Below are 27,166 nucleotides of genomic sequence, written 5' to 3'. Positions count from 1 at the left end.
TCTCTGTAAATCCGTTTGCACATTCGAAAACTCCTTTTTAAGACCATAAAGAGTACAATTTTACTATGGATTAAAAAGTTTAAAATTAGATATTTTTCCTTAAACATTTTGGGTTTTGTATTAATATAATCATAAACTTATTTAGTGACGTCAGCAGAAATTAGATTTGAGAATGAATATTTAATACTAAAGGTATCATATATATTGTGTTTTTTGGTTGGTTGAATACATAGATCATCATAGATGTGATTTTATAAGAATATGAGCCCTTGGTTTAACGAATGTTGCCTCTACCCACTCACGACACAATAAAGCAAAGGTGTATAATATGCTTAAAATTACACCAACAAAAAAAAGCTCTAAATCTTTAGAAATGATCACTTAACAAAAGTTACTAAATAAAAATAATTAGTTGAAGATTCACAATTTAAAAATATATCTACATTTCTTGGGAAAATAAAGCATGTTAAGATAAGCACAACAATAGTTATAAGTAGCGTTGAGAGTTCATCAGAGTAACTAGGACAAATAAGTGTGTCTCAATAACATGAACCTTAACTTCAATGTATCTCTAGGCAAAGTAAATTCAAAGATCATCTAAGCTTAACTCTCATAATATAAGCTTTGGCTTGAGTCTAAGAAGGCTTATGTTCTAATACAGAAGAAGATAACCTTAGTTAGAAACCTGTTTCTGTTCTGTTTCTGAAGATGGCGCTGAAAGCTCGAGTGTAACCGGACAGTGATCACTCCCATAGAAACCTGAAACAAATCAAGAACCAAAATTGTTGCAAAAGAGCTACACAATATATTTCTATGAATCTGTGTGATGAACAGGCGTTTATATTTTATTTATGGCACCTTCTAGTTCTATCCCACGACCGTGCATCTTACAAGATACTATACGCTCTTTGAGTTGTTCAGATACCAGAAAATAGTCGATCCTCATTCTCTTTCCTCGGTACCTGTGGCAACCAGCATATACATCTTTAGACATATGTGGAGGTTATGGACTCCATGCCATGTATAAACCGTGATATTAAATGTTGGTCATGGAAATAAAACTAAAATGTTTAGTATCTACTCACTTTCCAATGGGATTCCCCGACCATGAAAAGCCACTTTCCATGTCTTGCTCCTTGTGTAGATACCGGTATGCATCAACGAGCCTTCCTCTGGAACAGTTTCCAATATAATTAGAATCAGATGTTCAGTGACTATAATCTCTATTCTAGAAAGTAAGACTACTAAGACATATTATGCATACTCTTTCATAGTTGCACCAAAGCGTCCTCTCTCAGATGGTGTAAATCCAGGCTGTCCGCAGTCCTGCAATAATCAGAAGATTCAAAATCACTGTAGTTACTGTATGATTCTAAAGTCCTTCTCACGGATAAGCTTTCGGTTCAGGCATAGTAAAGTCATCTACAATAAGAGGTCACAATGCAGATGTAGAGACAAAAAAAGAGGAAGAGAAATCAAAGGCCGACGGAAACATAACTTTATTGAGAGCCAGCTATGTTTTTTTCGATAAAATCTATAAATGATAATGAATAAACCATACTAAAATCTGGTAATCCTTACCTCTTTGTTTGGAGGAACATAACCATTAAGCTTCGCTGTTGCGAAAAATTCAGGGTGGCTAACATCTATCTCCTCATGACTGCATATTACAAAAAGTCGAATCGAGGAATTAACATCAACTTTAATTCTGTAATTCTTAAAGGGCTTAAATATAGAGTATAGCAAGAGAAGAGGTAGAAAACACATCCTCATTACCTGACATTTAAGTCGCCACACCATATTAGAGGTTTATCAGATGTTTTGTTTACGAACTCAACAGTTCTCTTGTCCCATTTTCTTCTCCTCTGAAACGAGTTCTCCTCCTCTTTCCAACCATTGTTAGGCGAATACGTATTCAAAAGACGAAATGTCTCAAATTCAACTAAGATAACACGACCATCAGGTTCATGTTTAGATGCTGCATGAATAGTGACAGTATGTAAGTTAGTCACCAATCTGATCTAGTTATGATATGTTTCTCCTGAGTACAAAAACTTTTGAGGTCAAGAAAATGGCAGAACCATAACAAGACAGATAAAGAGATTCATGTGATGATACGGAACAAGCAACAAGGTTATCAAAAATACCTAATTTATCCAGGTTAAAGTAAACTTTTTTGGGCTTGAAACATTTTTTCACTAACAAAGCTGTCCCTGCATACTTTGAATCCGCGAGAGACCACCAAACTTGATAATTTGCAAATGGTGGACTTGAGAGAGCCCGTGTCAAAATCTGCAGTTGGGACAAGAAGATAAGTTTCCCAGAACTATTATCAAGCTTGAACGTTATCCAAACAACAAGAGAGTTTGTTAGTCCAAAAGTGGCTCCTGCTTTCTTCTAAATTTGTCTATAACCATGCAACTGCAATGTTGATGCTAACTAATACACCAAAATCTCCCAGTAATCGCAAATGCATCAGAATACATAACTTTAACAATTCTTGTTCTTTGATGTTATACTCAGATATTAACAGAAGAAAAACAAGCAAGTCAATAGAGAACCATGGTACCTGTTTTTCCTCACGCAAAACTTTTGTGTCATCGCTCAACTCTTCAGGATTTTTAGGTTTTCCCTTCCCACCAGCAGCAGGCATTCTTACTTCCTAACATTAACAACACAGTCAACCGCTAAGCTCGTAATCTGGCCCCAAAACACAATGACGCTAAAAGAACTAACAACACCATTGTAGTCAGTAGCCACAAATAAATTAAGTAAGAGTCTGGTCGTTTGCACCACTGACCATTTACAGTATCATAAGTGACTGAATTTGCATCAACAAGTCAACAAGTTGAACTCACATTTAGAATTAATCCAAAGCACAAAATCTGACATACTACCAATGCATGTATAAAAGCATCTTAACTTGGGTAGCTTACTAGAACACTAAACAGCAAATCAAATATCATAAGCAACCATCAACTTATATATTTCCATAGCAATACCCACTGACTTGAAAAGATCAACACTTACAGCTAAATTTGAGAAAAATCAAGAACAAACAAACAACAAGAGGGCCAGCAAAGTAAATCAAGAAAACTCAAACCAATTTCAACAAAAACCCTAGAAGATTAGGATAATTTTAAGCTCCACTCACAAACACCTAAGCACATTTACTTACATTGCTCAGAATCGACCCAATGAATAAAAGAAAAAAAAAAAGCAGAAGGAATCACCTGTATGGCGATGACATCGGGGTCGAAATCAGAAACGAACTTAGAGAACTCAGTCCAGTTGTTCTTCACCCGAAGAAGGAAGCTATTAGCGTTCCACGTCACAAACTTGGACGGCTCTTTCGGGTTCTTCTCTTCTCCAACTCCATCTCCGTCTCCGTCACGCTTTTCCGGTGAGAGGAGGCATGGTTTCTTCGCCGCCGTTGAGCCTTCCTTCTCTATGGGTTTGAAGAATCGCTTCATAGCTTTTTGCAATTTCGTAGCTTTAACCTCAATTCATCAAAATTTTGATAATTATTTGAAATACAGTAAAGGAACGAACTTTACGTCGTCTCAGTCAACAAAAAGACTCAGCTTTGTGTTTCGGCGTTTTGTTGTACTTCTTGTACCCTCGAATTGAACATAGGATATTAGCAACAATGTGGTCAAAGGAAACCAATTTACACAGTAAAACCCAACAACACTCACAAGCCCAAAATATTAAAACGTTCAGTTCATAACGTGTAATCGAATTGTATGGTTTTCTTTTACATGAATGATACGCTTTACTTTTATTTATACACAGACCAATGCTGAGAGAAAGAAACAATTTTTCTCAATGTGGTTTGTGTTTTTTTTTTTTTTTAACTAACGAACTGTTTCTGGAGAAGGCTTCCACAGAATGCCAAATCAAATCTCTCCTCTGGAGGGTCTCCAATGCAGTCGAAAATCGCATCTGCGTTCTCAAAATCTTCATCTGCGGTGTACCTATACAAATATCCAAAGATGAATGATTCATTTTTGTTTCTGGTTGATATGAATGACCATTGTGATTACTGAAAAGGGGGCTCTCTAATAAAACTCACCCACTCTTGGTAACTATACAAGTCATTCCTGCAGCTTTTGCAGCTGCTAGCCCGATCCCGCTGTCTTCAACCACAACACATCTACACACACTCACAAAACCAAATCTTTAGAGAGTTATCTTAACTGACTCCTTCATGTAAAAATAAAACTTAGTAACACCTACTTTGAAGGATCAACTCCAAGGGTTTCAGCTGCTAAGTTGTAAATAGCCTGTTAATTACACAAAAGTTCGATAACTGTCTTTAACAAAGATGAAAGCAAGCAAAACTTGTTGTGATAGAATGGAAGGTAAGTAAATTACTGGGTCAGGTTTCTTTTTTGGGACTACGTCTCCAGCGAATATCTTGATTTTCTCGGCTCGTTCTGGTCCAAGCAAGCATGAAACTATAGCAGAAACCTGAGATCAGGCCAGAATGAGAAGAAAAAAAGTAGACTCACATTTCCCATAAGCTTATACAATTCTTTGAAGCTAGACGATTCTCGCATATTCATGTTAATAACTGTGCTGCGTGTAGTCTTGTTTAAGATTACACATGAGGACATGATCATGATACTGATAGTGTCAGGAAACTGAAGTAGTAGAACCTGATTGATCATACCGCCTTCTCATTTGAAGTGCTGCACACAGCTACTTTTACTCCATTTGTTAAAGCTTGATCCACCAACCTACAAAGTTAATTATTAGCAAAAGGGTTCAGTTAACCTCAACCTACACTAGATCAATAAAATTCTAAAAGATTACTAGAAACAACTAACCTTACAAGTTACAAACATTCATACAAGTTCATACACTAAAAATCAACTTCAAAGAGATCAAAAGCAAGTGATTAGGAGATAAGAAGTGACACTAACTTTGCAACACCGGGTCGAAGAGGAAGCAGCTTTTTCTCAATGAGAACCATGAAAATCTCAGTCTTTTGCTTGTGAAGACCAGCTATGAACTCTTTCCTCTCTGCTTCATCCTTGGGAGCTTTATCTGGCCAACCTACCTTGTTAAAATACGCCGTCATCCTACAAAAACAGAGCCAAATCCAATTTCATCCAAAAAAGATACAAAATTGATAACTTCATCAACACTCAAAATCTTGATCTAGTAAATTGTGTAAATACCTTTCTTTACCACCACCAATTTTAAGCAGCTCGCCGTATAACTCAACATCCCAAGTAACACCCAATTCTCTCTGCAAAAAGATTCAAAATTTCATCACATGAGCTACACAAAAGACACTAAGGAATACAAGTCGAGGAGGAACTGATCAGAAACCTCTTTGAAAGTGTCGTTGAAGGAGATCCGATGACCGTCCTTCTCGGTATCAACAAGAACGCCATCGCAATCGAAGAGAAGAGCAGAAGGAAGAGTTGTAGGAGATGAGGAAGCAGAGCAGGTGATTCCGCTGGTGCGAGAGGCTCTGTGTACCATCGGTTTTGCTGTCAGGGACTTACCATTGAATCGCAACTTCGCCAACTTTGCCGACGGTGCCGCATTGGGGATGAACGACGGAGATAACTTAGATTGAGTTGAAGAAGAAGAAGAAGAAGAAGAAGAAGAAGATGGTGATAGTGAAATAAAGGAAAGAGAGATTTTCACAGTGGCCATTGTTTTGATAATCTCTCTCTATCTCAATCTCTGTGTCTATCTAGTCTACGAAATAAATAACGGTCGCGAATTTGTTCTAACTTATCCGGTCTTGTGTTAACGACCACAAAAATCAGAAAGAAAGAACCACCCGGGTACGGGTCGGATTTGGGTACGTTACTTATTAAAACCGGGTCGGGTCGTTTTGTGACCTGTAGATATATTTTTGACTAATCAAATCCATTAAAAGAAACTTGAATACTTATGGTTAAGTCTCTTTTTTTTCTTTTTCAACAAAAGAATCACCTCAGACGAGCCAATTAGGATTAAAATTGTCTACAAATAAAACATGATGCAGAGACACACGTACTTGGCGTTCTAAAGAATCCGCTCGTACATTAGCATTACGAGAAACGTAAATCAAAGAGAAAGAAGAAAACTCCTCCCTGTCGATCCGAATGTCGTCTAGATATGTTGTAAAAGCTGGTCAGTCAGTTGGGGAAAACACCATCTTCACCAAGTCGGAGCAGTCGGTAAGAAAAGCTACATCCCGGAAGTCATATCCAATCATACATCGCATCGCCCAGATGAAGGCTTCAACTTCTGCATGTAACGGGATAAACTTCACCGGAAATTTGTCGCTCCAAGCACTGGAGGCGATCCTTGTGATGAAATACAGCACCATCCTGCACCGGCCAAAACATCTGTCGCTTTCCAAGAGCCGTCAACATAACATCTTTGTCCCATAAAAACCGTAGGAAGAGATAAACCCCTTCTATACCCAGGTGTTAGACACGTAGTAGTGGAGGGAAACTCCTCCCCCTCGACATCTACCTGAGCCTCCTGCCAGGACAAAGCCTCACCCTCCGCCACCCAAACAACCTCATCAGGGCGTTCAGCCTAGTTTTCAAAAACACGGGCGTTTCGAGCTTTCCAAATATACCACATTAGCCAAGGAAAAACCTGAACCTGTGAACCCGGACTTTTGGTATCTAGAAAATGATCAACATTAGCATATACAGAGTTCGTCCGTGTAAGAATTAGGAATTCCTCTTCCAACTCGTCCCAGAATGGGCGGAAAGAGCTGCGGCCCCATTGGTATATGAGCCAAAGCCCAAGCTTGTCGGGCCGTGTACAAACAACATAGAAAGATGGCATGATTTATATCTTCCTCCTCCATCCCGCACCGTATACAAACGACATCACAACCCAATCCCCGACGATGCAAATTAGCCGATACCGAAATACAACCCGATAGAACTTGCCACAAAAAATGTTGTAGTTTTGGTGGACATTTTACTTGCCAAACCCTAGCAAGAAGGAGAGTGATCGCTGGACCAGATCCGAATGCCCGAAAAGGACCTTGGACATCCAAACCTTCCGTCTCATACCAAGATTTTACCGTATATTTCCCAGTTTTAGTAAAGTGTCATCCTAAATAATCTGCCTTGGAACAGCCGCTTAGAGGAATTGCCTCTATCAGAGCGACATCCACAGGATCAAAATGCTGAGTAAGCAGATCCTTTCGCCAAGAATTCGTTCGTCGATCAATCAAATCAGGTAACTGGAGAGTTGGGTCCTTAAAAGGACCGTTACTTAAGGCTGGTCTCGAGAATTGAGCCGGAACCTAGGGATCAGACCATATCGAAATGGAGGTTCCTGAGCCAACCTGTGTAATAAGCCCTTTTTCACCAGAGAGCGAGCATATACGATACTCTTCCACCCATACGAGGGTGAATAAGACCTTATTGGATCCATAGGATCGGAGTTCCGATAATACCTACGTTTAAAAATCCTTGCAAACAGTGAGTCCAGACAATCTATCAATCGCCATAACTGCTTAGCCAGCAAAGCCGTGTTAAAATCATCAACACTCTTGAAACCCAATCCACCCAACTGTTTGCTACAACAAAGCCTCTCCCAAGCGATCCAATGCATACCCCCTGCCTGACCATTCGTACTCCACCAGAAGTTTGCCACTGCACTAGTTAGTTTAGATGTGATAGTCTTGGGCAGACGATAACAAGACATCACAAAATTTGGGACAGCCGTCACGACAGACTTAATCATCACCTCTTTCCTCCCTTTTGAGAGTAACCTCGCTGACCAGCCGGCCGTCCGACTCTGCCTACGATCCCGGACAAAGGAAAAAACCTTTGTTTTGGACTCCCCCAAACTCTCAGGGATTCCCAAATAAGAACCCATACCGCCCTGATTGGTTATTCCTAGGACCCCCTGAATTTCCGTCTTTGCCATATCATCTACCGTGTGACCAAACTGAACCGAAGATTTTGCAAAATTAATTTGCTGCCCCGAGACCGCCTCATACTGTTTTAGAATATCCAAAACCACCCCACATTGTTCCTTATCAAGCTTACAGAAAACAGACTGTCATCCGCAAATAACAAGTGGGTGATTGGCAGGCACTTGTTTGCCACCTTAATACCCGTAATCCTCTTATCGGCGTCCGCCTTCCGAATATTTGCAATAAGGACCTCCGTACATAAAATAAATAAGTATGGTGACAGCGGATCGCCCTGTCTCAATCCCCTTTCCGGAACTATCAAACCATTTGGTTGACCATTGATAAGAACCCTATACTCCACCGAAGAGACACAAAACATAAGCCAGGAAATCCATCATTCCGCAAAACCCATTTTTCGTAGTAAAGCCTCTACAAAACCCCACTCAACTCTATCATACGTCTTACTCATATCCGTCTTAATTGCCATAAACTTTCCTCTACATGACTTATTCGTCTACAACCCGTGAAACATCTCCTGAGCAATCAATATATTGTTCGAGATCAAACGACCTGGAACAAAGGCCGATTGTCTCTCTGAATTTAGACCAAGTAAAAGCGCCTTAAGGCATTGACACAAGATATTTGAGAGTATCTTGTACCCCACATTACACAAGCTAATAGGATGCAACTCTGTCATCCGTGTCGGTTTAGCCACCTTAGGGATAAGACAGAGGTGTGTTCGATTTAAACTCTTATCAAAAACACTCTCATCAAGAAACTGATTGACCATAGAAACAAGGTCTGCTTTAACAACCGTCCATGCCTTCTGAAAGAACAAACAGTCATCCCATCCGGCCCTGGAGCCTTATCCGGGTGCATCATAAATAAAGCCCGTCTCACCTCTGCTTCTGTTGCCGGGGCTGTTAACTGTTCATTATTCTGAAATTACCGTGATGACCTCACTTAAGACTTCCTCAAAATTATTAGGATTAATTGTAGTGAACAGTTCCTCAAAATACAAGACAGCCGTGTCACAAATATCCGCATCATCCGTAGACCAAACCTCATGCTTATTATAAAGCCCAACAATCCGATTACGAGCCCGGCGCTGCTTTGTTTGTGCCTGAAAATACTTTGTATTTTTATCCCCCACCTGCATCCAACGATTCCTACTCTTTTGATACCAATGAATTTCCTCATCCCGGTATGCCTCGCGCAACTGGGCATGTAAGTCCAAAATTAACTCCAGAGCAGACGTATCGTCAGCCTGAGCCACCTCCAGCTGCCGTTTTAGATCCTCAATCAAAGCCCTACCATATGGGGCTTGCGTTTTATGCCAACGAGAGATCGCCCGCCTACGATTCACGATTTTGTCCGTGAACCTTGGTGATCCCTGATCCCGGTCAGCAGTCCAACCGGACGAGATCGCCTCCATTAAACCCGTCTTACCAATCCAACGACGATCAAACATAAAACTCCGCCTTCCCCTCGGCCTCTTCGCTCCTACACTAGGCACGAGAGGCATATGATCAGATGCGATCATGGCAAATATTCAGTCACCGTGTCCGGGAATAAATCATGCCAATCCTCATTACCTAAAGCCCTATCCAATCGACACCGGATAGGCTTCTTATCTCGCCAACCCCTCCAGGAGAGACAATCACCCAGATATGGGAATTCCAGAAAACCACAATCCCGAATCATACCGTTAAAATCGAGGAAGGAAGAAGCGGGGCGTAACCTCCCTCCGCGTTTTTCATGATTACCAGTTAATTCATTAAAATCCCCAATCACCAAGGTGTAGACCGAGTAATACTTATCCTTGTCAACCGTTCCCAAACCAAGGCTCGGTTCTTGGGAACAGGATCACCATAGACAAAAGTCAAATGAATAACACGCCCCTTAAAACATGCTTCAACATCAATTAATCTATTTGTCTCCATTAGAATTGAAACATTAAAAGCATCTTTATTATAAAATAAAGCCAAACCACCACTACAACCAACATGTTCCACTGTTATCAAATTATTATAGCCAAAATGGCCTACAAATTTTTCCAAAACGAAAGAGAATGTTTGGTTTCCATAAGAAATAAAAATTCTGGCCTATGTTTATTCCTAAGATCCCTAAGATTTCCTATAGAGGCCTTATTACCAAGCCCTTGACAATTCCAACTCAAGACATTCATTTATAAACTCTTGATTGTAGTGGTTGCTCGCCACTAAATCCTGCCTTCTCCACTCCATGAATCGACGAGTTAACGTTAGCTTCCAATGATTTCAATAATTTGATGCACAGCCCCAAAAATAAGACACTCCGACCAATGATTTACCAGTAAACCACCAGAAAGACAAACCATTTCATTGCCGGGGTCAAAACCCTAGATGGGCCTTTACCATCGCCGTCGCCGCTAGAGAACCAAATGTTGTCTTTCGCAAAAAGATGCAAAATCCCAAATCTTTCCTTGTTACATTCTCATAACTTAGCCGATTTGCAAATATGCAGCCCAAAAAAGGTTAGTGAAGACCAACCATAGCCTAAACCCACAAAATCCCTTTGACCGACCAAAACTAGACCCACCTTGGTCTGCGATGGAGGAATCACAAATGTTGTATCAAACCAAAAACGAGATTCTCCCGAGATCCACCGCCAGTTCTTCCCCAACAAGCACCAAGCATCACCTAACAGACCCACCTTGATCTTAAACTGCAATGGAGAAATAAAAAATGGATCAATAGACCAAACGTGGAAACCCTCCGAGATCCGCTTCCAGTTCGTCCCCATACAACACCAAACCAAACCCAACATGCCCACCTTGAACTGCGATGGAGAAATCAAAAATGGATCAACAAACCAAACCCGACAACACCCCGAGCTCCACCTCCAGTTAGTCCCCAACCAACACCGAACATCACCCCATAGATCCACAAATGTGGTATCACAAAATGTTGGTCTGCGATGGAGAAATCACAAATGTTGTATCAGACCAAAAACGAGATTCCCGAGGCTGATTACCAACCAACAAATATGTGAATCCCGAAGACGGACCCTCTTTCCTTATCAGAACAGAGATGAAACCTATCAAAACCCTCTCTTGTGAAAAACCCCCTGAATCAGATCGCGGCCAAAGATAACGAAAATCAGTCAGACCATGCAAACCAAGGATCTTCTGATCTCGTGTCAAGCGATCCAAACAAAAGAAACGAAACTGAATAAACGAATCCACCAAATCCAAACAAAAGAAACGAAACTGGTACCATAATCCACCAAATCGCAACCATAAGCTGTAATTAAACCCAGAACAAGCCCGAATAAACGATACCTAAATCCAACCAGATAACCCCCGCCTTCGTTGCATAAACATCAAACCCCCAAATGCAATCACACTGAAACTCACTCGCCAATTACCACTATGGAAACCAAATAAAATCTCTTGAGATTTGTTAGGATCTGTACGAACATCCAAATAAAAACCGCTCCCACACAAGCTGCATGAAACGTGGAAGCGAATTTCAAACCCCAATCCCCAAGATCGCAAACAACGATTAACTCCATGAAAACCGTGAGAAAACCAGTAAGATCCATTGAAAACCGAAGTCAAATCCGAGGAAAAAACACTCATCACAGGTCAAAGACCTAGAGTCGCTGCCATCGCCTCGGAGAGGGTTAAGTCTCTCCTTCACGAATTTTCAAATTAGTTTGTCTTAACTCTAAGCATTAAATGTGTTTACTGGAACACACCACACCAAATCACTAAAAATGTCCTCTTTAAATACTAACGTCCCTACTCTAATGTGGTATAACTTTATTTACTTGTCTCCCTTTCTATGATGATGAAAAAAGTAATGCATGATTGACAAAATCCAAAAGAACTAATAAAAACTCTAAAATTCACTCTGTCTCGCTTCCCGAGGAAACCCTTTTCTATATCGTCGTTTTTCCTCACCTCCGTCTTCCTCCGCTGAGTCGGCCCCTCGCCGACGTCCTCCGATGGGTAAGAAAAAGAAACCTCCCCCTCTTGTCCCCCTCCTACGCCTTCCCCCTGGCCTATCCAAGATTGGCAATCCCACAAAGCATTCCTCTGGAGCCCCCTTTTATTCTCATCCCGAATGAAAATGTTGCAGCAGTTAAAGAGGAGTTCAAAGACTACATCTACGCGCAATTTCATGGCTCTCCTCCAGATATGGGTAGTATCATTGGTGTTGTTAACACTCTCTGGGCTCGATCGGGACCACACATCTTTGTCCACAGTATAGGTCATGGTACTTTCCTTCTGCGTACCCTAAACCCTCGAACTCGAGTGATTCTCCTGAGCCGAAATCTGTGGAACATTGCTGGTCACCCTTTGTTCTTAGTCCCGTGGTCATCTGATTTCACCCCGGAAAAGCCACCCCTTACAAAAGATCAAATAATTGTGGAGTTCAGAGGTATTCTTTACCTGCTGTTCAACGATGAGAGCCTGTCTCGTATTGCCTCTGTTGTGGGTGACTCGAAGGCTCTTCATCCTAAGACTGCAAGGAGAGAAACATTTGAAGTCGCAAAGATACTAGTTGAAGTTAACCTCCTTGAGGAGTTACCCTCAAAGATCATCTCAGGTTACAGTGATGGGCGAGAGTTTCAGATAGATGTGAACTATCCTTGGCTACCACCCAAATTCAGTGCCTGTGAAGAGTTTGGGCACATCTCTGCTTCCTGTCCTAAAGCGCCTCCCCAACCTGACGCACCAAAGATCAGTGGTTCAAGTCAGAAGAGAACTGGGTCTCGCAGTCCTACTGCTCAAAGGAGATCAAAGAGTCGTGGACCTCGTCCTGCCTCAGGTGAGAGGACTCTCCCTGTTCCTGTAACAACAACCCCCCTTGACTCGAAGTCTCAGGAGCAATCACAGGAGCACAACTTTCTTGCGGCTGGAACTACTCCGACAATCCAACAAGTCTCTGCACCGGTCTCTGTTAACAATGGACCCTCACTTTCTGATCCAGGTCAGCCATCAGTTGGGGAGTCTCCATTTATTTTAGTCACAAAGAAGAAGAATAGCAGTTGCAAGGCTGCGAGTGCCTAATCAAACTAAGTAGTTATGTTTTTTGGATGGAACATCAGAGGTTTAAATAGCCATAGACGGCAGAAGATGACAAAAAGTTGGATTAATATCCACAAGCCTCTTTTTGGAGCTTTTTTGGAAACTAAGATTCAACATTTGCATTCTAGGAGAGTTAGTAAAGCTATCCCTCGTGGTTGGAAGTTTTTCGGTAATTTTGACAGCCATAATAGGGCGAGAATTGTGGTTGTGTGGGATCTAAGAATCTCTATGGTGATCTACAAAGTATCCGCACAGGTTATTACTTGCGGTTTTTTCTACCTGGCTGAGAATATAACCTTCACGGTGTCATTCGTGTATGGTTTCAATTTCATGGAGGAATGGGTGGCATTATGGGAGGAATTAGAGCTCCTACATTCTTCTACCCCACTATCTAGAAGTCCTTGGGTTATTTTGGGGGATTTCAATCAAATCTTACGGGGCGAGCATCACTCAAGTTTTCCAGATGTGGACATTGACCTCCAGGGTATTTCGGATTTTGAGCTTGCTCTTCAAGCCTCGAACCTATTTGAAGCTCCATCAAAAGGGCTTCCATTTACTTGGTGGAACCACAGGGAAGCAGATCCTGTCTCCAAACGTATTGACCACGCACTCATAAATGAGCATTGGGCTAGAAGCTTCCCCGAGTCATATGCTGAATACCTTGAACCGGGGCAGTCTGATAACTCTCCATGCCTGTTCTCAGTCCCTTCACTGCATCGTGTGGTAAAGCGACCGTTTAAATTTTTCTCGCACCTCATTGATCATCCTGATTACTCAGCAACGATAGAGGCCGATTGGTCAGCTCCATCTATCACTGGTTCTAGCCAGTTTAAACTCGCCCGAGCTCTCAAGCTTCTGAAACCGAGCCTTCGGAGTTTGAACAGGAACCATTATAGTGGAATCACTGCCAGTGTTAAGAAAAAAGTTGAAGAGGTCGCAGAAATCCAAAGGCGCTTACTGACCTCCCCCTCCACCTCTCTGGCTAGAGAAGAGAATTTAGCCTCGGAGGAGTGAAATAGGCTGCAACTAGCTGAGGAAAAATTCTTTATACAGAAATCTCGTATACAATGGCTGCACCTTGGAGATAAGAACTCAGTGTTTTTCCATAAAGTCGTGGCTTAAAGGAACTCTCAGAATCATATCCACTTTTTAACAGACGCTGATGGCAGACCTATCGCATGTAGTGGCGTACTTCACGTCTGTGATTGGTTCCACTGACTTACCTACCTCACCCGTCTCTATAAAATACCTCCAGAACATCCTCCCGTTTAGGTGCTCTGACATTCAAAAGGAAAGTTTGCTGCGAGAGGTCACAGAGGAGGAAATCCGTGAAACTCTATTTGCAATGCCCCTGAACAAGTCTCCTGGTCTGGATGGATACCCTGTTGAATTCTACAGATCTTCTTGGTCGCTAGTCGGAGCTGACCTTACTCTGGCTGTGCAGGAATTTTTTCGGAATGGCAGTCTTCGTAAAGACCTCAATGCAACGGTTCTTACCCTTATTCCTAAGTCACCGGAGGCTTCCTCGCTTTCAGAATATAGACCTATCAGTTGCTGCATACAAGCTTATCTCTAAAATTCTGGCAAATCTTCTAAAACCAGTCCTGCTCCATTGTATCTCGCCAAACCAAGCTGCTTTTCTTAGCGGTCGAAGCATTGGTGAAAATGTGCTGTTAGCAACAGAGATCATCCAGAACTATGAGAAGGATTCGTGCCCTCAAAGCTCTCTTCTCAAAGTTGATATTAGGAAGGCTTTGGATACAGTTTGCTGGGATTTCATTCTCAAGATCCTTGAAGCTCAGAGCTTTCCACGCTTATTCATCACCTGGATCAAGGAATGTATTTCCACCCCACGTTTCTCTGTCGCTATAAATGGTGAGCTCGCTGGTTTCTTCAAGGGTATGAAAGGTCTAAGGCAAGGAGATTGCATCTCTCCCTACCTCTTCATTATGGTTATGGAGGTCCTCTCAAAAATGCTAAACTTGGGCGAAGCACAAGGCAGGTCCTCAGCACATCCTTTGTGCATCTCCCCTTGTCTAACCCACTTAGCGTTTGCGGATGATCTGTTAGTCTTTTCAAATGGTTCTCTAAATTCCTGAGAGGAATCTTAGAGATCCTTCAGCAATTTCACTCTTTCTCGGGGCTTGAAATGAACCCTTCAAAATTAGAGCTGTTCCTTGGGGGATTCAACGACTTAGAAGCAGCAAACCTTTCAGGGCTAGTTGGGATTCAATTAGGCTCATTCCCAACCCAGTATCTTGGCCTCCCGCTGAGTCCAACAAAGTTAAACCTAGCATCTCTGCAACCTTTTATTCAAAAGCTAACAGATCAGCTCCACTCCTGAACGGTGAAGTATCTGTCTTATGCAGGTAAGATACGGCTAATAGTCTCGGGTTATCTATGGAAAAGTAAATTTCTGGAGCCAAGTCTTTGTTTTACCTAAGGGTTTCTATAAGAAGGTGGACTCTCTCTGTGCTGCTTTCCTTTGGAATAATGCTACTTCCTCAGCTAAGGGTGCAAGGGTTGCCTGGAAGGATTTGTGTAAAACAAAGGAGGAAGGGGGCTTAGATATTTGATCCTTGGAAGAATTTGCAACTGTTTTCTGCTTAAAGCAGACTTGGGGGCTTTTCTCGAGATCAGGTTCTTTATGGGTGCAGTGGCTTGACCACAATGTTTTTGGCCGAAGAAGTTATTGGTTGATGGAGAGTTCCCCACGGCTCTCATGGAATATCAGACAGATGATTCAGCTAAAGCCCATCTTCAAAAGTTTGATCCGTTGTCAGATGAGGGATGGATTAAAAGCTTTATTCTGGTTTGATTTCTAGACTACACTAGGTCCGTTAATTCACCTTTTTGGTCCTCTTGGCCCTTGGCAGTTGCGTATTAACCGTGAAACCACTATATCACAAGTCACTCGTGATGGTGAGTGGTTCCTACCAAATGCTCGGTCCCACCAGGCGGAGCAACTGCATGTTTGTCTGTCTGCGGTCACTCCCTCCAGGCACGTCGCGGGGATCTGATTGGTACCAGTGGAGACAAGTTTCAGAGGCTTACTCTGTGCATTTCTCTTGCGAGGCTACTTGGAAACAAATCAGACAGTCAGCCCCTCCAGTACCTTGGTACAAAACTGTCTGGTTTAAGGAGTCAGTCCCATGTTTTTCTTTCATCCACTGGCTAGCAGTTCTTGGCAGACTCAGCACGAGAGATCGACTAAGGCACTGGGGAATGAATATCCCTGCTGAATGTGTCCTCTGCTCCTCGGGTTTTGACTCACATGATCATCTGTTTTTTGAGTGTGAGTTTTCCAGGTCCCTCTGGGTGGCTTTTGCAGGCAAAATTGCTGCTAATCCTCCCATTTCGCTCTCCTCAACTGCCACTTGGGTTCAAAGTGTGCAGTCAACGCTGCTGCGACATGCAAGCAAAGTTTTCAAGCTTCTCCTTCAAACAGTCATCTACATGATTTGGAAGGAGCGAAACAACATAATTTTTTCTACAACAGCATGCCCTACTACCATGATCAAGGTTACTATTGACCGTATCATGCGTAACCGTCTGATATCCTTCTCGCCGGAGGATCCAGATGTTTCTATAACTTTCCTCGATACTATTTTGGTTGTATTCAAAGCCCTCTGTAAGTGTGGCTTAGCTCTGTGTAAAATTGTTTGTTTTGATGTTCCAGTTTGCTCTCTCTTACGAGCTAGGCATATAAATCTTTTTTATTGGTATAAAATTTTAAGATTTAACCAAAAAAAAAATATCCAAAAGAAAAAAATACTGAAAACTTTATATTTTGGCAAATGTATGTAAGTAAGTCAGTTGAGTTGTATACTCGACACAATATCAAGAAAAGTGTAAATGGACCAAAGATCGAAGAATGAAGCAGGAAATATTTTGAGAACATTTCATATGTCATGTTTATGGGTGTTCGCTTTCCCTTTACTCTTTGAGTCGTCCAAGTTTCCTATAGCAATTACTAAATCTAAATGTATTAAAAAAAAAAAAAAAAAAATCTAAATGTATTAAACTCGTCATGGGAATGGGAAAGTCACGTACGTATACGTATCCACGTATCTTTGCTTTTCTGCTGCCACTGATAAATATTTTATTATTTTAAAAAGTTAAAACAAAGATAAAAATAAAATTAAAAATTCAATTTAACATCATTAATTAATTTCATGTGTATAAATAAGGACAAAAAGACAATACAGAGAGGCAAGTTCTCTCTTAACCAAACTCTTGCTACTCGCTCAATTTGCTAGTGTTGGTTTGGTTTTTCTCACTTTCTTCTCTTTCCGAGAAAAAAATTCTAAGAAAATGTCTGAAGCAGGAACAGAGAGGGAGAAGAAATCTGCAGCTTCTGCAAAAGCTCACACCAGAGGAAACAACACTCAACAAAGTTCTTCTTCTGGTAAGTTTTACAATCTCTGTATTTTTCATCTCTCTTATGTTCTTTTTTTTTTTCTTGAAAAAATCTTATGTTCTTTGTTTATTACGATCTTGCTTATGCAATAATTGTGGATGGTAGAAGGAGACATCTATTTTCCTTCCCCTATTTTTTTTTTTTTTTTTTTTTTTTTTTTTTTTCAGGCCATTACTCTGTAAATTTCTGGAAACAAAAAACCTTTTTTTTTTCTTTTACAACTATTGCAAATGACACAAAAAAGTTATAAATTTCGTTTTCTCTTAATTGAGTTTTGTCAGATCACTCATGAATCATGATCTCTCATTTTCTTAACATAAAAGTAACGTATATGGATAATCTATAGTATTTAATTGATCGCCTCTAATATTTAAAATCAAATTAAAAATTTGTTTGAAAAAAACAAAGTATATATTTTCAACTTTAAGATATGCATATTTTTTTTTTATTAAAGTGAATAATAGTAAAATTAAGGAAGAAATAGTAAAATAAATTTGGTTAAAACTAAAATTAATTAAAAATTACACACACTAAACAGTCAAAATATCTATGAAGGTTATCTGAAAACGATTCTACTGGTATCATTCGTTGGAGCTTTGGCATGGGTTTATCTATCAATCCAACCACCACCGGCTAAAATCGTCGGCTCTCCCGGTGGAGCAGCCGTGACATCGCCGAGGATCAAACTGAGAGACGGAAGACATCTTGCTTACAAGGAATTCGGAATCCCTAGAGACGAAGCTAAGTTCAAGATCATATTTATCCATGGCTTCGATTCTTGTATGCACGACTCGCCTTTCGCCCATTTCTTATCGCCGGTTAGTTTTCCGGTCAAGTCTCTGATTACCCATTTCTCCAATCACTGATTCCGTGTAGTATAAATGTTAAAGTTTGTGTCTTTTGGTGAAGTCAATGAGTAAAAAAATTGTGTCTTTGTGCATAACTTTGAAGGCTCTTGTGGAGGAATTGAGGATATACACTGTGTCTTTTGACCGTCCTGGTTACGGAGAGAGTGATCCTAACCTGAATGGGTCACCGAGAAGCATAGCATTAGATATAGAAGAGCTTTCTGATGGGTTAGGACTTGGACCTAAGTTTTATCTCTTTGGTCACTCCATGGGTGGTGAAATCACATGGGCGTGCCTTAACTATATTCCTCACAGGTACTAGTACATTTTTGAGTTTGTTTTCAGTGTAACGAATAGGTGTTTTAACATTGATCTTGTAAACAATGGCTAAGATGTGTTGTGAAGTTGTGGGACGTTTTGTTTTGGTTGTGGACTTTGATAACAGGTTAGCAGGGGCAGTACTTGTTGCTCCGGGGATTAACTACTGGTGGAGAAACTTACCAGGAGATGTAACGAGTGAAGCCTTCTCTCTTATGTATCCTGCAGATCAATGGGCAATTCGAGTTGCTCACTATGTTCCTTGGCTTACATATTGGTGGAACACTCAGAAATGGTTCTCATTCTGCAATGCGATTGCTGGTAATCCCATTATTTTCTCCCGTCAGGACATGGAGATCTTGTCTAAACTCGGATTCGTCAATCCAAATCGGGTACAAGCACATCTATAGATTTGGTGCAGTTTGGTTCATTGAAGATGATTTTTAATCAATGTTGTGTTTATTCTTTGTTTTTCCAGGCATACACAAGACAGCAAGGTGACTACGTAAGCCTACACCGAGATTTGAATGTCGGATTCTCAAGCTGGGGATTCAGTCCATTAGATCTTCAAGATCCATTCCAGAACAAGAATGGCTCGGTTCACGTATGGCAAGGCGACGAGGATAAGTTTGTGCCAGTGAAGCTTCAACGGTGTATCGTGTCAAAGCTGCCATGGATTCGTTACCATGAAATCTCTGGATCAGGACATTTGTTGCTGTTTGCGGAAGGTATGACTGATAAGATCCTCACGTCACTTTTGATTGGGGAAGAAGAGGTTGTTACTGAGGGTAGAAAATCCTCTATTTGAGTTGATGTGTATGACTATTTATCTGCTTGCAATGTCTGCAAACTGATTATGATCAACTATGAAAATAAAATAAAAACCTCAAACTACAACTGAGTCAGAACCCATATTGAATCCTGTATGTGAGCAAGTGTACTAAAGTCTCAAACGAAAGGGCTGGCTACATTTACGTGAGCTAATGTAGACATCAATGCATAGAGTACAATTAACAACATTGCAATTATTCCAAGCCTTTAAAATGAAGCGTTCTTCACACCGAAAATGGCATTGGTTGCATAACGGTCGAGAACTCTTGCTGTTAGAAACCACTACACTCATATCCATCAACGTTTATGTTGCGTCCTGGCATGAGACGTGAGAAGTCTCCAAGTACACACTTGACATGTTAAGTTACCCCACAGTCATAACAAGTGTAGAACCATTTCTTTGGATCTGTTTCGGTTTCGCATATATCACACCAATATTTGTTATCATAAATCACATCATTCTCGCCGTGGCATAGAGAAAGAGGATGCTCATCGCAGCTATGTTTTACCGGTTCAGGTAAACTAGCACAGTAAAAATCCAAATCAAAGTCACAAGTATCACTAAATAGGACTCTATGTTTCGCCATTTTGTTGTGACACGAACTGCAAGACTTGCCTTGCGTTTTGTAGTAAAATAACGGATGTGAATGACCATCATGGAGCAATGATTCTGATATTGAACCGCAAAGAACATCTAGAATCCAATCACCGGAAACGTACCTAAAACCATTGGAGACTGTTCTACAAGCATCACACTCAAAATAGTCTAGATGATGGGAGGCAAATATTTTGTAATTTTTTGAGTGTGAATATTTTGTAATTTCAAATTTTTTTGCAGGAAAATCCAATTTTGTAATTTTGGTAGGAAAATATTTTGAGTGTGATGCTGTAGAACAGTCACTTCAGGGGGAGATGGGAGGCAAAAACAGTATCTTTGATAGGCGTAGATTCGCGTAGTTTACCAACTGCCTTGCCTAACTCCCTACGCGGAAAGGAAAGATGCTAGGAGTCTTCTTGATTACTTGTAGTATGCCTCGGAAAATTGAGGAAGAGTAGATTGAACTTGTCAATCATGCTCCGGTAGTAGACAGAGAGCGATAACTCAAACGATGGAGTAAAACAGAACACTACACTCAACCAGCGCCGGAGCTCAACAACAGATTCCATCTAGAAAAAAAAAACATAGCTACTTAGAGAAACAAAAAATCAACACAAGAGGAGTTTAAATATGGATTCTCATAACAAAATAGCTAACACCAAATCTAACCTAACCTCTTGGATTGCATAATGCAGATCTGGGTGAAAGGCGAACTGTTCAAAGGATTCTTCACTGTAAGATATAAAGTTGTTCATCAAAGCATTAACCTCCGAGAGTTTCTTCTAAAAAAAAAACAATGGGTCAAAGAAGTATTTCAACACAAAATTGATCACACACAATGAGATAAAAGAAAACAACTTCTTTACCTCATTAAGAACAACCCAAATATTTTGACATCTTCGAACCTCAATATTCTTTCCCCTATTTGACCAAAACTGAAAATCTTTGCACATGGCTGGAAGATGTTCACCACCACAACATGAATAGGACAATTTAGTGCCACATGATGAACAACCTAGGTTGAGCCAGTCGTCACTGAGGATGTTTACTAATAGCAATCTGCACCTAGTGCAATTTGCGTTCAAATCCATATGCAGAAACAGGAAACAAATACGTGATTTTGAACAAAAAATATATACACAAAACACAAATGGTTATTTTTTTTACAAAATATACTTGAAAAATATATATATAGATTATATACAAATAATTGATGATCTTTAAAATTCTTTAGCAATCATATATCTATACAAACTAGGAAAATAGAAATAGCGGAATTGATATGTTTACCAAACAACTTCATGACCACGTTACCTTAAACATGTTTTAACCATCATCAATTAGAGCAGACCAGTAGATGAATCGGATTCAATCTCCAATATGGAACAAAAACAGAAAGTATTGTTCACATATATAAAACCAGCAAAAATATCAGAAACGGATGCATGGCCACTTCATCAAAAACTAGAAAGAAAAAAAAGCCAATAAACATGCATGACTAACAAAAGTCACTATGTATGAAACAAGGATATAAATTCAAGAAAAAGAGACAAAGAAGAGCCTGCAATTTCAAAAAATAGATAGAAGAATAGCTGATTTTAGCCATTATATGTAAATATGTAATGTAGTGATACAAATATACATTAGTAAAACATTAAAAATTAAATACCAAATGGCTTTCATCACATAAGAAGCACACACAACTGACAAGAGATAAATTTGTTCTCTGTTTCACAAGAGGAAAATGAAGGGTCGTCCAAGAGACTGAAGATATCCTACAACTTGATGCACCTCCGCGTGTAGCTGTTCGTAAGGGTTCTCTATCCAGGGATCCGCCTCTAGAATCTCACTTTCAATGATACCTCCTGAAGGGCTCACTCTTAAGGAACTTGCTCTCGTTAAGCTCACAGCGCAGTTTGTTGTGCGCTATGGGATGCAATTTTATGATGATTTGATGGAGAGAGTCTCTATGAACCCTCAGTTTGACTTTTTGGAGAAAAGTGATCGCAGGTTCCGTTATTTCAGTGAGCTTGTTGTTGCCTATTCGTTCGTGTTAAAGCCTTCCCAAAGGTTTAGCAAGAAAGGTGCTTGTAGGAAGGCCGACCTTGAGGGTTTTTTCAAACATATTGGATTGGGTAAGCAAGGCGACGGAGTGGAGATGGCTATGGCTATGAGTGATGATTTGCATGATTTTGTGGGACCTGTTGATTATTTTGCTCACATGGAGGAAGATAAGCTTTCCGCTTGCGTGCCCCACCTGAACACCTTTCAGGGATGGTGAACACACCACCACAAATGAAGCCTTGACCTCGTTGTCAGCTTCCATTACCTGAGGAACCAGAGCCAAAGAGACCAAGGGTTACTTTATTAAATAAAGGATGTGAATGACGATCATGGAGAAATGGTTCTGGTGTGAATAATTGTTAGACATATTTATCTGCTTGCAATGTCTGCATACTTATTATGATGATCAACGACAAAAATAAAATCAAAACCTCAAACTACAACTGAATCAGAACTCATATTGAATCTTGTATGTGAGCAAGTGTACTAAAGTCTCAAACGAAAGGGCTGGCGACATTTACGTGAGCAAATGTAAACATCAATGCATAGATTACAATTAACAACATTACAATTATTCCAAGCCTTTAGAATGAAGGGTTCTTCACATCGAGAACGACATTGGTCGCAGATCGGTCTAGAACTCTTGCTGTTAGAAACCACTACATACTCATATCCATCAACGTTTATATTGCGTCCTGGCATGAGACGTGAGAAGTCTCCAAGTACACACTTGACATGTAAAGTTACCCCACAGTCATAACAAGTGTAGAACCATTTCTTTGGATCTGTTTCGGTTTCGCATATATCACACCAATATTTGTTACCCTGAATCACATCATTCTCGCCGTGGCATAGAGAGAGAGGATGCTCATCGCAGCTATGTTTTACCGTTTCAGGTAAATTAGCACAGTAGAAATCCAAATCAAAGTCACAAGTATCACAACATAGGACTCTAGGTTTCACCATTTTGCCGTGACACGAACTGCAAGACTTGCCTTGCGTTTTGTAGTAAAATAAAGGATGTGAATGACCATCATGGAGCAATGGTTCTGATACTGAACCGCAAAGAACATCTAGAATCCAATCACCAGAAACATACCTAAAACCATTGGAGACTGTTCTACAAGCATCACACTCAAACCAGTTCTTGGAAGAATCTTTATCTCCAACGTGTAGCGTAAATGGTTTGTTGTTGAACACATGTCTCTTTTTTCTAGGGAGATTCGCACATCTTTCATGAAGAACATAACTGCATTGCCCACAACTGTAGCTAGAATCATACATTATAGGAAGGACACACGCTTGACAACGTGTAGTTTCATCATAATGAGTAATGACACCATTCTTGTTGAGCATCAAATTATGGTTTTCATGACTGAAATGTTTTATAGTATTGTCATCAACCACCTGAAACGGTGCAATATCTTGATCAATATCTCCGGGTGTCCCTTCGAGTTCTAAACCATCCCATACATCGTCTCTCATCGCACACTGTGGATGAACGACATAGTTGGGGCAAAGAGAGCAAGAATAACCTCCATAGTATCTATTCACACTTTGACGACATACTCCACATTTAGAATACTGATGACCAAGATGACGAGTGAGAGAGATGCGATGATCATGACGATTGATGTTAATGACACGAGGTAAATCAATGCATTTCCGATGGATCAAGTAACCACATTCAAGACAGATATAAGGACATTCAGCACCTTTTACGCCACAAGCATTGCAAATAAACTCGACTCGTTTAGGCAAGAGACTTAACATATGCTCGTGAGTCTTAAGATGTTCTATAGCAAGCGGTGGAGGATTCACCGCACAGTAAACGCAGATGCTGAAGTTGCAAATGGAACAATGGTAAATCAAATGATCCGATCCTTCACCCCACAAAAGACAAGTCTTTTGAGCATCATCAGGTAGAGAGTCATGTCCAAAAAAAAGCACGAGAGTGTGAGCAGGATGAGAAGGATGGTTGACTTCTCGCGATATATCTATGCATTCAACGTGGAAATAGACATCGCACTCAAGACAAACATAAGGATACCTACCTGAAACTGTTTTCTTGCAAACTCCACAAGGATCTTTCTTCACTTGTTTCTCCAAGAGAACAAGTGAATGGTTGTGGCATTTGGGATTTTCAATAGCAGCTAGTGGAGGTAGTAGTTTTCTCGCACAAGCTATATCCGTATGAAAGTCGCATATAGAACAATGATAGGTAGGACCAAACAAGAAACCTCCACAAAAAGCACATGTACCACTTCCCCTGTATTCGATTAAGCAGAGCGGATGTTCAGGATGGGAAGGGTGATTGATCTCTGGTAATGACTCAGCACATTCTTTGTGATACCAAACATGGTTACAATCAGAGTCATTGCAACGGTAGCCACCATAGATAGGAGAGATTTGCTTGCAACCGCGACAACGACCATTTATAAACCTTGATGAATGGTATAATGGATGTTTGTGAATCGGTAAATCTCTCCATTGTGTTTTTGTGTTTCAGATCTCTTTCTTTTTTTGGTCAACCTTTGTTTATTTTTTTTTTGAGATTTTCAATACGTATGTACGTACTTTGAATAAACAATGATATAAGCCACATTGCAACGCCATCAAATATGAGCTGTATGCATGCGTATATACAATGTTCATCAACTATTAGAATAATAAACGGATTCTATTATTTTGATAGAAAGACTTTTAATAATTATATAAGTAACAAAATTGTAAAAATCATTGTTGGGAAAGTTTCAGAAGAACATTACAAATGACAAACCTATGTAAAAAGTACACTTCGTCAGTGTAGCCAACCGTTCACTTTAGCGTGCGCAACATACAAGTTAAATTTTTCTTCTGCGTTTGGAATATCCAAAGATAAGTCATCAAGACAATCTCTGATTCGACCAAACCCTTTTCTCATTTGGTTAGTAGTAATGATCCCTTCATCAAAACACTCCTGCAAGAGATTAAGCATCCGGTCATTCTTCTTCTCCATTGCCATTACCATAGTTTTCTTAACCACCTCATGGTTAAAAAACGGCATCCCTAGATCACGTATGCATTGACAAGCCTCTGAAATCACTCCTCCTGTTTCGTACTCTTCAAGAAGTTTCGAGATCTTGTCTTTAGCATCTTCCACCGTACAGCCTGTACCACCACCCCAGCTTCTCAAGAGTCTTTCTCCTGCGTGTTGAGCGGATATCAGAGACCGAGCTGCGCAGATTGTTTCACGTCCGGTTGATTTCGGTGGTAAGCTCTCTGAGATCTCTTCAAGATTAAGCGGAGCCAAGACATCATCGATCACAGCTCTAGCTAGAAACAAAGCAAGCTCGTGTGATGCTTCTAAGATGTCTAATGATATGTCTTCAATGGATTCGAGGAGCATTACGAAACCATTTATGAAATCTTCTGTTGAGAACATCTCCATGTGAAGAGCAGAGAGAAGAATAGAAGTCATCTCCTTCTCTTTGTTCTTCCTATCCATAGCAAGAGTGACTAGCTTCTTTAAGAACACTGAGTTATATTCAGGTGATCCTAAATCTTCAAGACTGCGTATTAACTCAGGAATGTCATCGGAGAGGAAATACTCTTGAATGATAGTCACTGTGTCATTCTTGTATCGTCTTAGCTTTTCATCTTCTTCAATTGGTAAGCCTACGTTTCGAGCAGATGAGATGTCAAGAGAAAGGTCATCATCAAGACTCTCTGTCCCACCCCATATGTTCTGCACTAGCTCTGCGTGATGAGGAGCTGAGAGATATCTCTTCTCTGCAGTTACTACAACCTGAAACCCTTGAGAGGAACCCGGTAGAGTCTTCAATGCTCTAGCTAGAAAAATCGGGGGAAGAATCTCATCGACGATGGCACGGGCAATAAACAAAGCGAGGACGTTAACAGCATCAGGTATGTCCAAAGCAAGATCACCAACTGATTCAAGAAGTCTTATAAACCCAAACCTGATTTGATCAGGTGAAATAATAACAGCGTAAAGTCGAGAGAGCAACACCGAAGCCATCTCCTTCTCCTTATCGCCTCTGTTCATGGCCATGGAAACAAGTGTCTTGACAAAATAAGGATGGTATTGGCTCAAACCAAGTTCCATAACGTCAGATGCAGCCACTTCGACATCCCCAGAGCTAAAGTAATCTTCAATGATGGTAACTACAAATATTTCGTAATCACCCAAACTGCCTAACACTGGCCAACCGTAAAGCGCGTATGATTCCTGTTTTTAAAATCAAGTTGAAAATAAATCAAATGAGTAAAAAAGTATTTAAAAGAGAGAGTAGCACAACATCAATAAAATAGACGTAGTAACAATACCTCTTTTCTAGAATCTTCATCATCTATACAAGAACTGTCTACTTCTGTGTCAAGACCCTTTCCCCAATTCTCTTTACCACAAGCAGCACCATCTGTTGAAAAAAGAGGAATTCAATGACATGTAAGCTTCAAGTTTGTAAAGCAAAGAAGTATTTAATTTACTTAGTAACTGAATTGAACGTAATATCTAACCTTTCGTTATTACAGCAAACGACGGAGGAGACTTTGGAGATGATGACAGATTCTGAGTTGCTAATTCCAGTTTCTTCTGCTGTTCGTTCGTCAAAAACCCTTCACCGGATGCCATTATCTAACACAGTCAAGATTTATGAATGATTAGAAGAAAAAAAAAAATCCCAAAACAGCAAGATAATCAATTTAAGAGCAAAGCAGAGCAGTGATTGAACAATCTATAGAATAAGATCTATGTTAGTACATTCATAAAGATGAAGGAGGATAAAAGTTCTTGGCTTTTTAGGATTCCACAAAGCCAAGTCTTTGTTACTTTGTCAACACGAAACACCTCTTCTAAGCTATACGAGTTTATTTCGCTAGGTATAATAACATCAAAGAATCAACTAAACGTCCAGCAATAGAATAATTATACATACCAGTGATTATAACTCGGAACGAATACAATCCAACTCGTGAATCAAACTGTTCCGTAGCACTGTGCTTGGCTCGGATCGGGAAGAAGAACAAGCGATCAGAGCTCCACTAACGAAACACAAACTCCTCAGGTAAGAAGAAGAAACACCTACAAGAATCTCTTAGAAGTCTCTCAAGC

At 40.3% G+C, this 27,166-nt stretch overlaps 8 protein-coding genes across 9 annotated transcripts; 4 read left to right on the top strand and 4 right to left on the bottom strand.

Annotated features, from left to right (window-relative positions):
- Positions 1-426: 426 nt before the first annotated feature.
- On the bottom strand, positions 427-3,759 carry LOC104711335 (DNA-(apurinic or apyrimidinic site) endonuclease). The gene is made up of 9 exons (XM_010428029.3): positions 3,234-3,759; positions 2,570-2,662; positions 2,148-2,292; positions 1,777-1,978; positions 1,582-1,660; positions 1,265-1,326; positions 1,086-1,172; positions 859-962; positions 427-759 (listed from the first exon to the last, which is right to left on the bottom strand). Exons 1-9 carry the CDS (start codon positions 3,471-3,473, stop codon positions 674-676), a joined length of 1,098 nt encoding a protein of 365 aa, XP_010426331.1. The 5' UTR covers positions 3,474-3,759; the 3' UTR covers positions 427-673.
- LOC104711334 (CBBY-like protein) lies at positions 3,709-5,805 on the bottom strand. 2 transcript variants are annotated; one of them, XR_015567050.1, is made up of 8 exons: positions 5,341-5,766; positions 5,187-5,257; positions 4,929-5,087; positions 4,662-4,742; positions 4,378-4,473; positions 4,240-4,286; positions 4,076-4,156; positions 3,709-3,977 (listed from the first exon to the last, which is right to left on the bottom strand). XR_015567050.1 is itself a non-coding variant. In XM_010428028.3 (8 exons), exons 1-8 carry the CDS (start codon positions 5,671-5,673, stop codon positions 3,854-3,856), a joined length of 978 nt encoding a protein of 325 aa, XP_010426330.1. In that variant the 5' UTR covers positions 5,674-5,805; the 3' UTR covers positions 3,709-3,853. The 2 variants fall into 2 exon arrangements, 1 of the variants encoding a protein (XP_010426330.1); XM_010428028.3 differs by having other exon boundaries at positions 4,676-4,742; positions 5,341-5,805.
- Positions 5,806-13,022: 7,217 nt separating this feature from the next.
- Positions 13,023-13,988, top strand: LOC147938720 (uncharacterized). The gene has a single exon (XM_087465739.1). The coding sequence runs from the start codon at positions 13,023-13,025 to the stop codon at positions 13,986-13,988; it is 966 nt and encodes a 321-aa protein (XP_087321865.1).
- A 148-nt stretch (positions 13,989-14,136) lies between these two features.
- Positions 14,137-16,683, top strand: LOC147938719 (uncharacterized). The gene is made up of 5 exons (XM_087465738.1): positions 14,137-14,463; positions 14,510-15,039; positions 15,143-15,343; positions 15,851-16,556; positions 16,654-16,683. The coding sequence occupies exons 1-5, from the start codon at positions 14,137-14,139 to the stop codon at positions 16,681-16,683; spliced, it is 1,794 nt and encodes a 597-aa protein (XP_087321864.1).
- Positions 16,684-17,105: 422 nt separating this feature from the next.
- On the top strand, positions 17,106-19,457 carry LOC104711333 (uncharacterized). Its single transcript, XM_010428027.3, has 5 exons — positions 17,106-17,382; positions 17,950-18,212; positions 18,346-18,557; positions 18,688-18,952; positions 19,039-19,457. Exons 1-5 carry the CDS (start codon positions 17,289-17,291, stop codon positions 19,366-19,368), a joined length of 1,164 nt encoding a protein of 387 aa, XP_010426329.2. The 5' UTR covers positions 17,106-17,288; the 3' UTR covers positions 19,369-19,457.
- A 2,387-nt stretch (positions 19,458-21,844) lies between these two features.
- LOC147938718 (putative splicing factor 3A subunit 1) lies at positions 21,845-22,270 on the top strand. The gene has a single exon (XM_087465737.1). The coding sequence runs from the start codon at positions 21,845-21,847 to the stop codon at positions 22,268-22,270; it is 426 nt and encodes a 141-aa protein (XP_087321863.1).
- Positions 22,271-22,455: 185 nt separating this feature from the next.
- On the bottom strand, positions 22,456-24,658 carry LOC104715419 (uncharacterized). The gene is made up of 2 exons (XM_010432826.2): positions 24,631-24,658; positions 22,456-24,536 (listed from the first exon to the last, which is right to left on the bottom strand). Exons 1-2 carry the CDS (start codon positions 24,656-24,658, stop codon positions 22,540-22,542), a joined length of 2,025 nt encoding a protein of 674 aa, XP_010431128.2. The 3' UTR covers positions 22,456-22,539.
- Positions 24,659-24,739: 81 nt separating this feature from the next.
- On the bottom strand, positions 24,740-27,136 carry LOC104711332 (MA3 DOMAIN-CONTAINING TRANSLATION REGULATORY FACTOR 4-like). Its single transcript, XM_019229990.2, has 4 exons — positions 26,991-27,136; positions 26,572-26,689; positions 26,380-26,471; positions 24,740-26,281 (listed from the first exon to the last, which is right to left on the bottom strand). The coding sequence occupies exons 2-4, from the start codon at positions 26,684-26,686 to the stop codon at positions 24,854-24,856; spliced, it is 1,635 nt and encodes a 544-aa protein (XP_019085535.1). The 5' UTR covers positions 26,687-26,689; positions 26,991-27,136; the 3' UTR covers positions 24,740-24,853.
- Positions 27,137-27,166: the final 30 nt, after the last annotated feature.

Source organism: Camelina sativa, chromosome 9 (assembly GCF_030686135.1).
Source record: "Camelina sativa cultivar CO46 ecotype springtype chromosome 9, ASM3068613v1".
In the NCBI taxonomy this organism is placed as follows: Eukaryota; Viridiplantae; Streptophyta; class Magnoliopsida; order Brassicales; family Brassicaceae; genus Camelina; species Camelina sativa.
The sequence above is the reverse complement of the archived record's forward strand: the minus strand, read 5'-3'. Positions and strand labels throughout refer to the sequence as shown.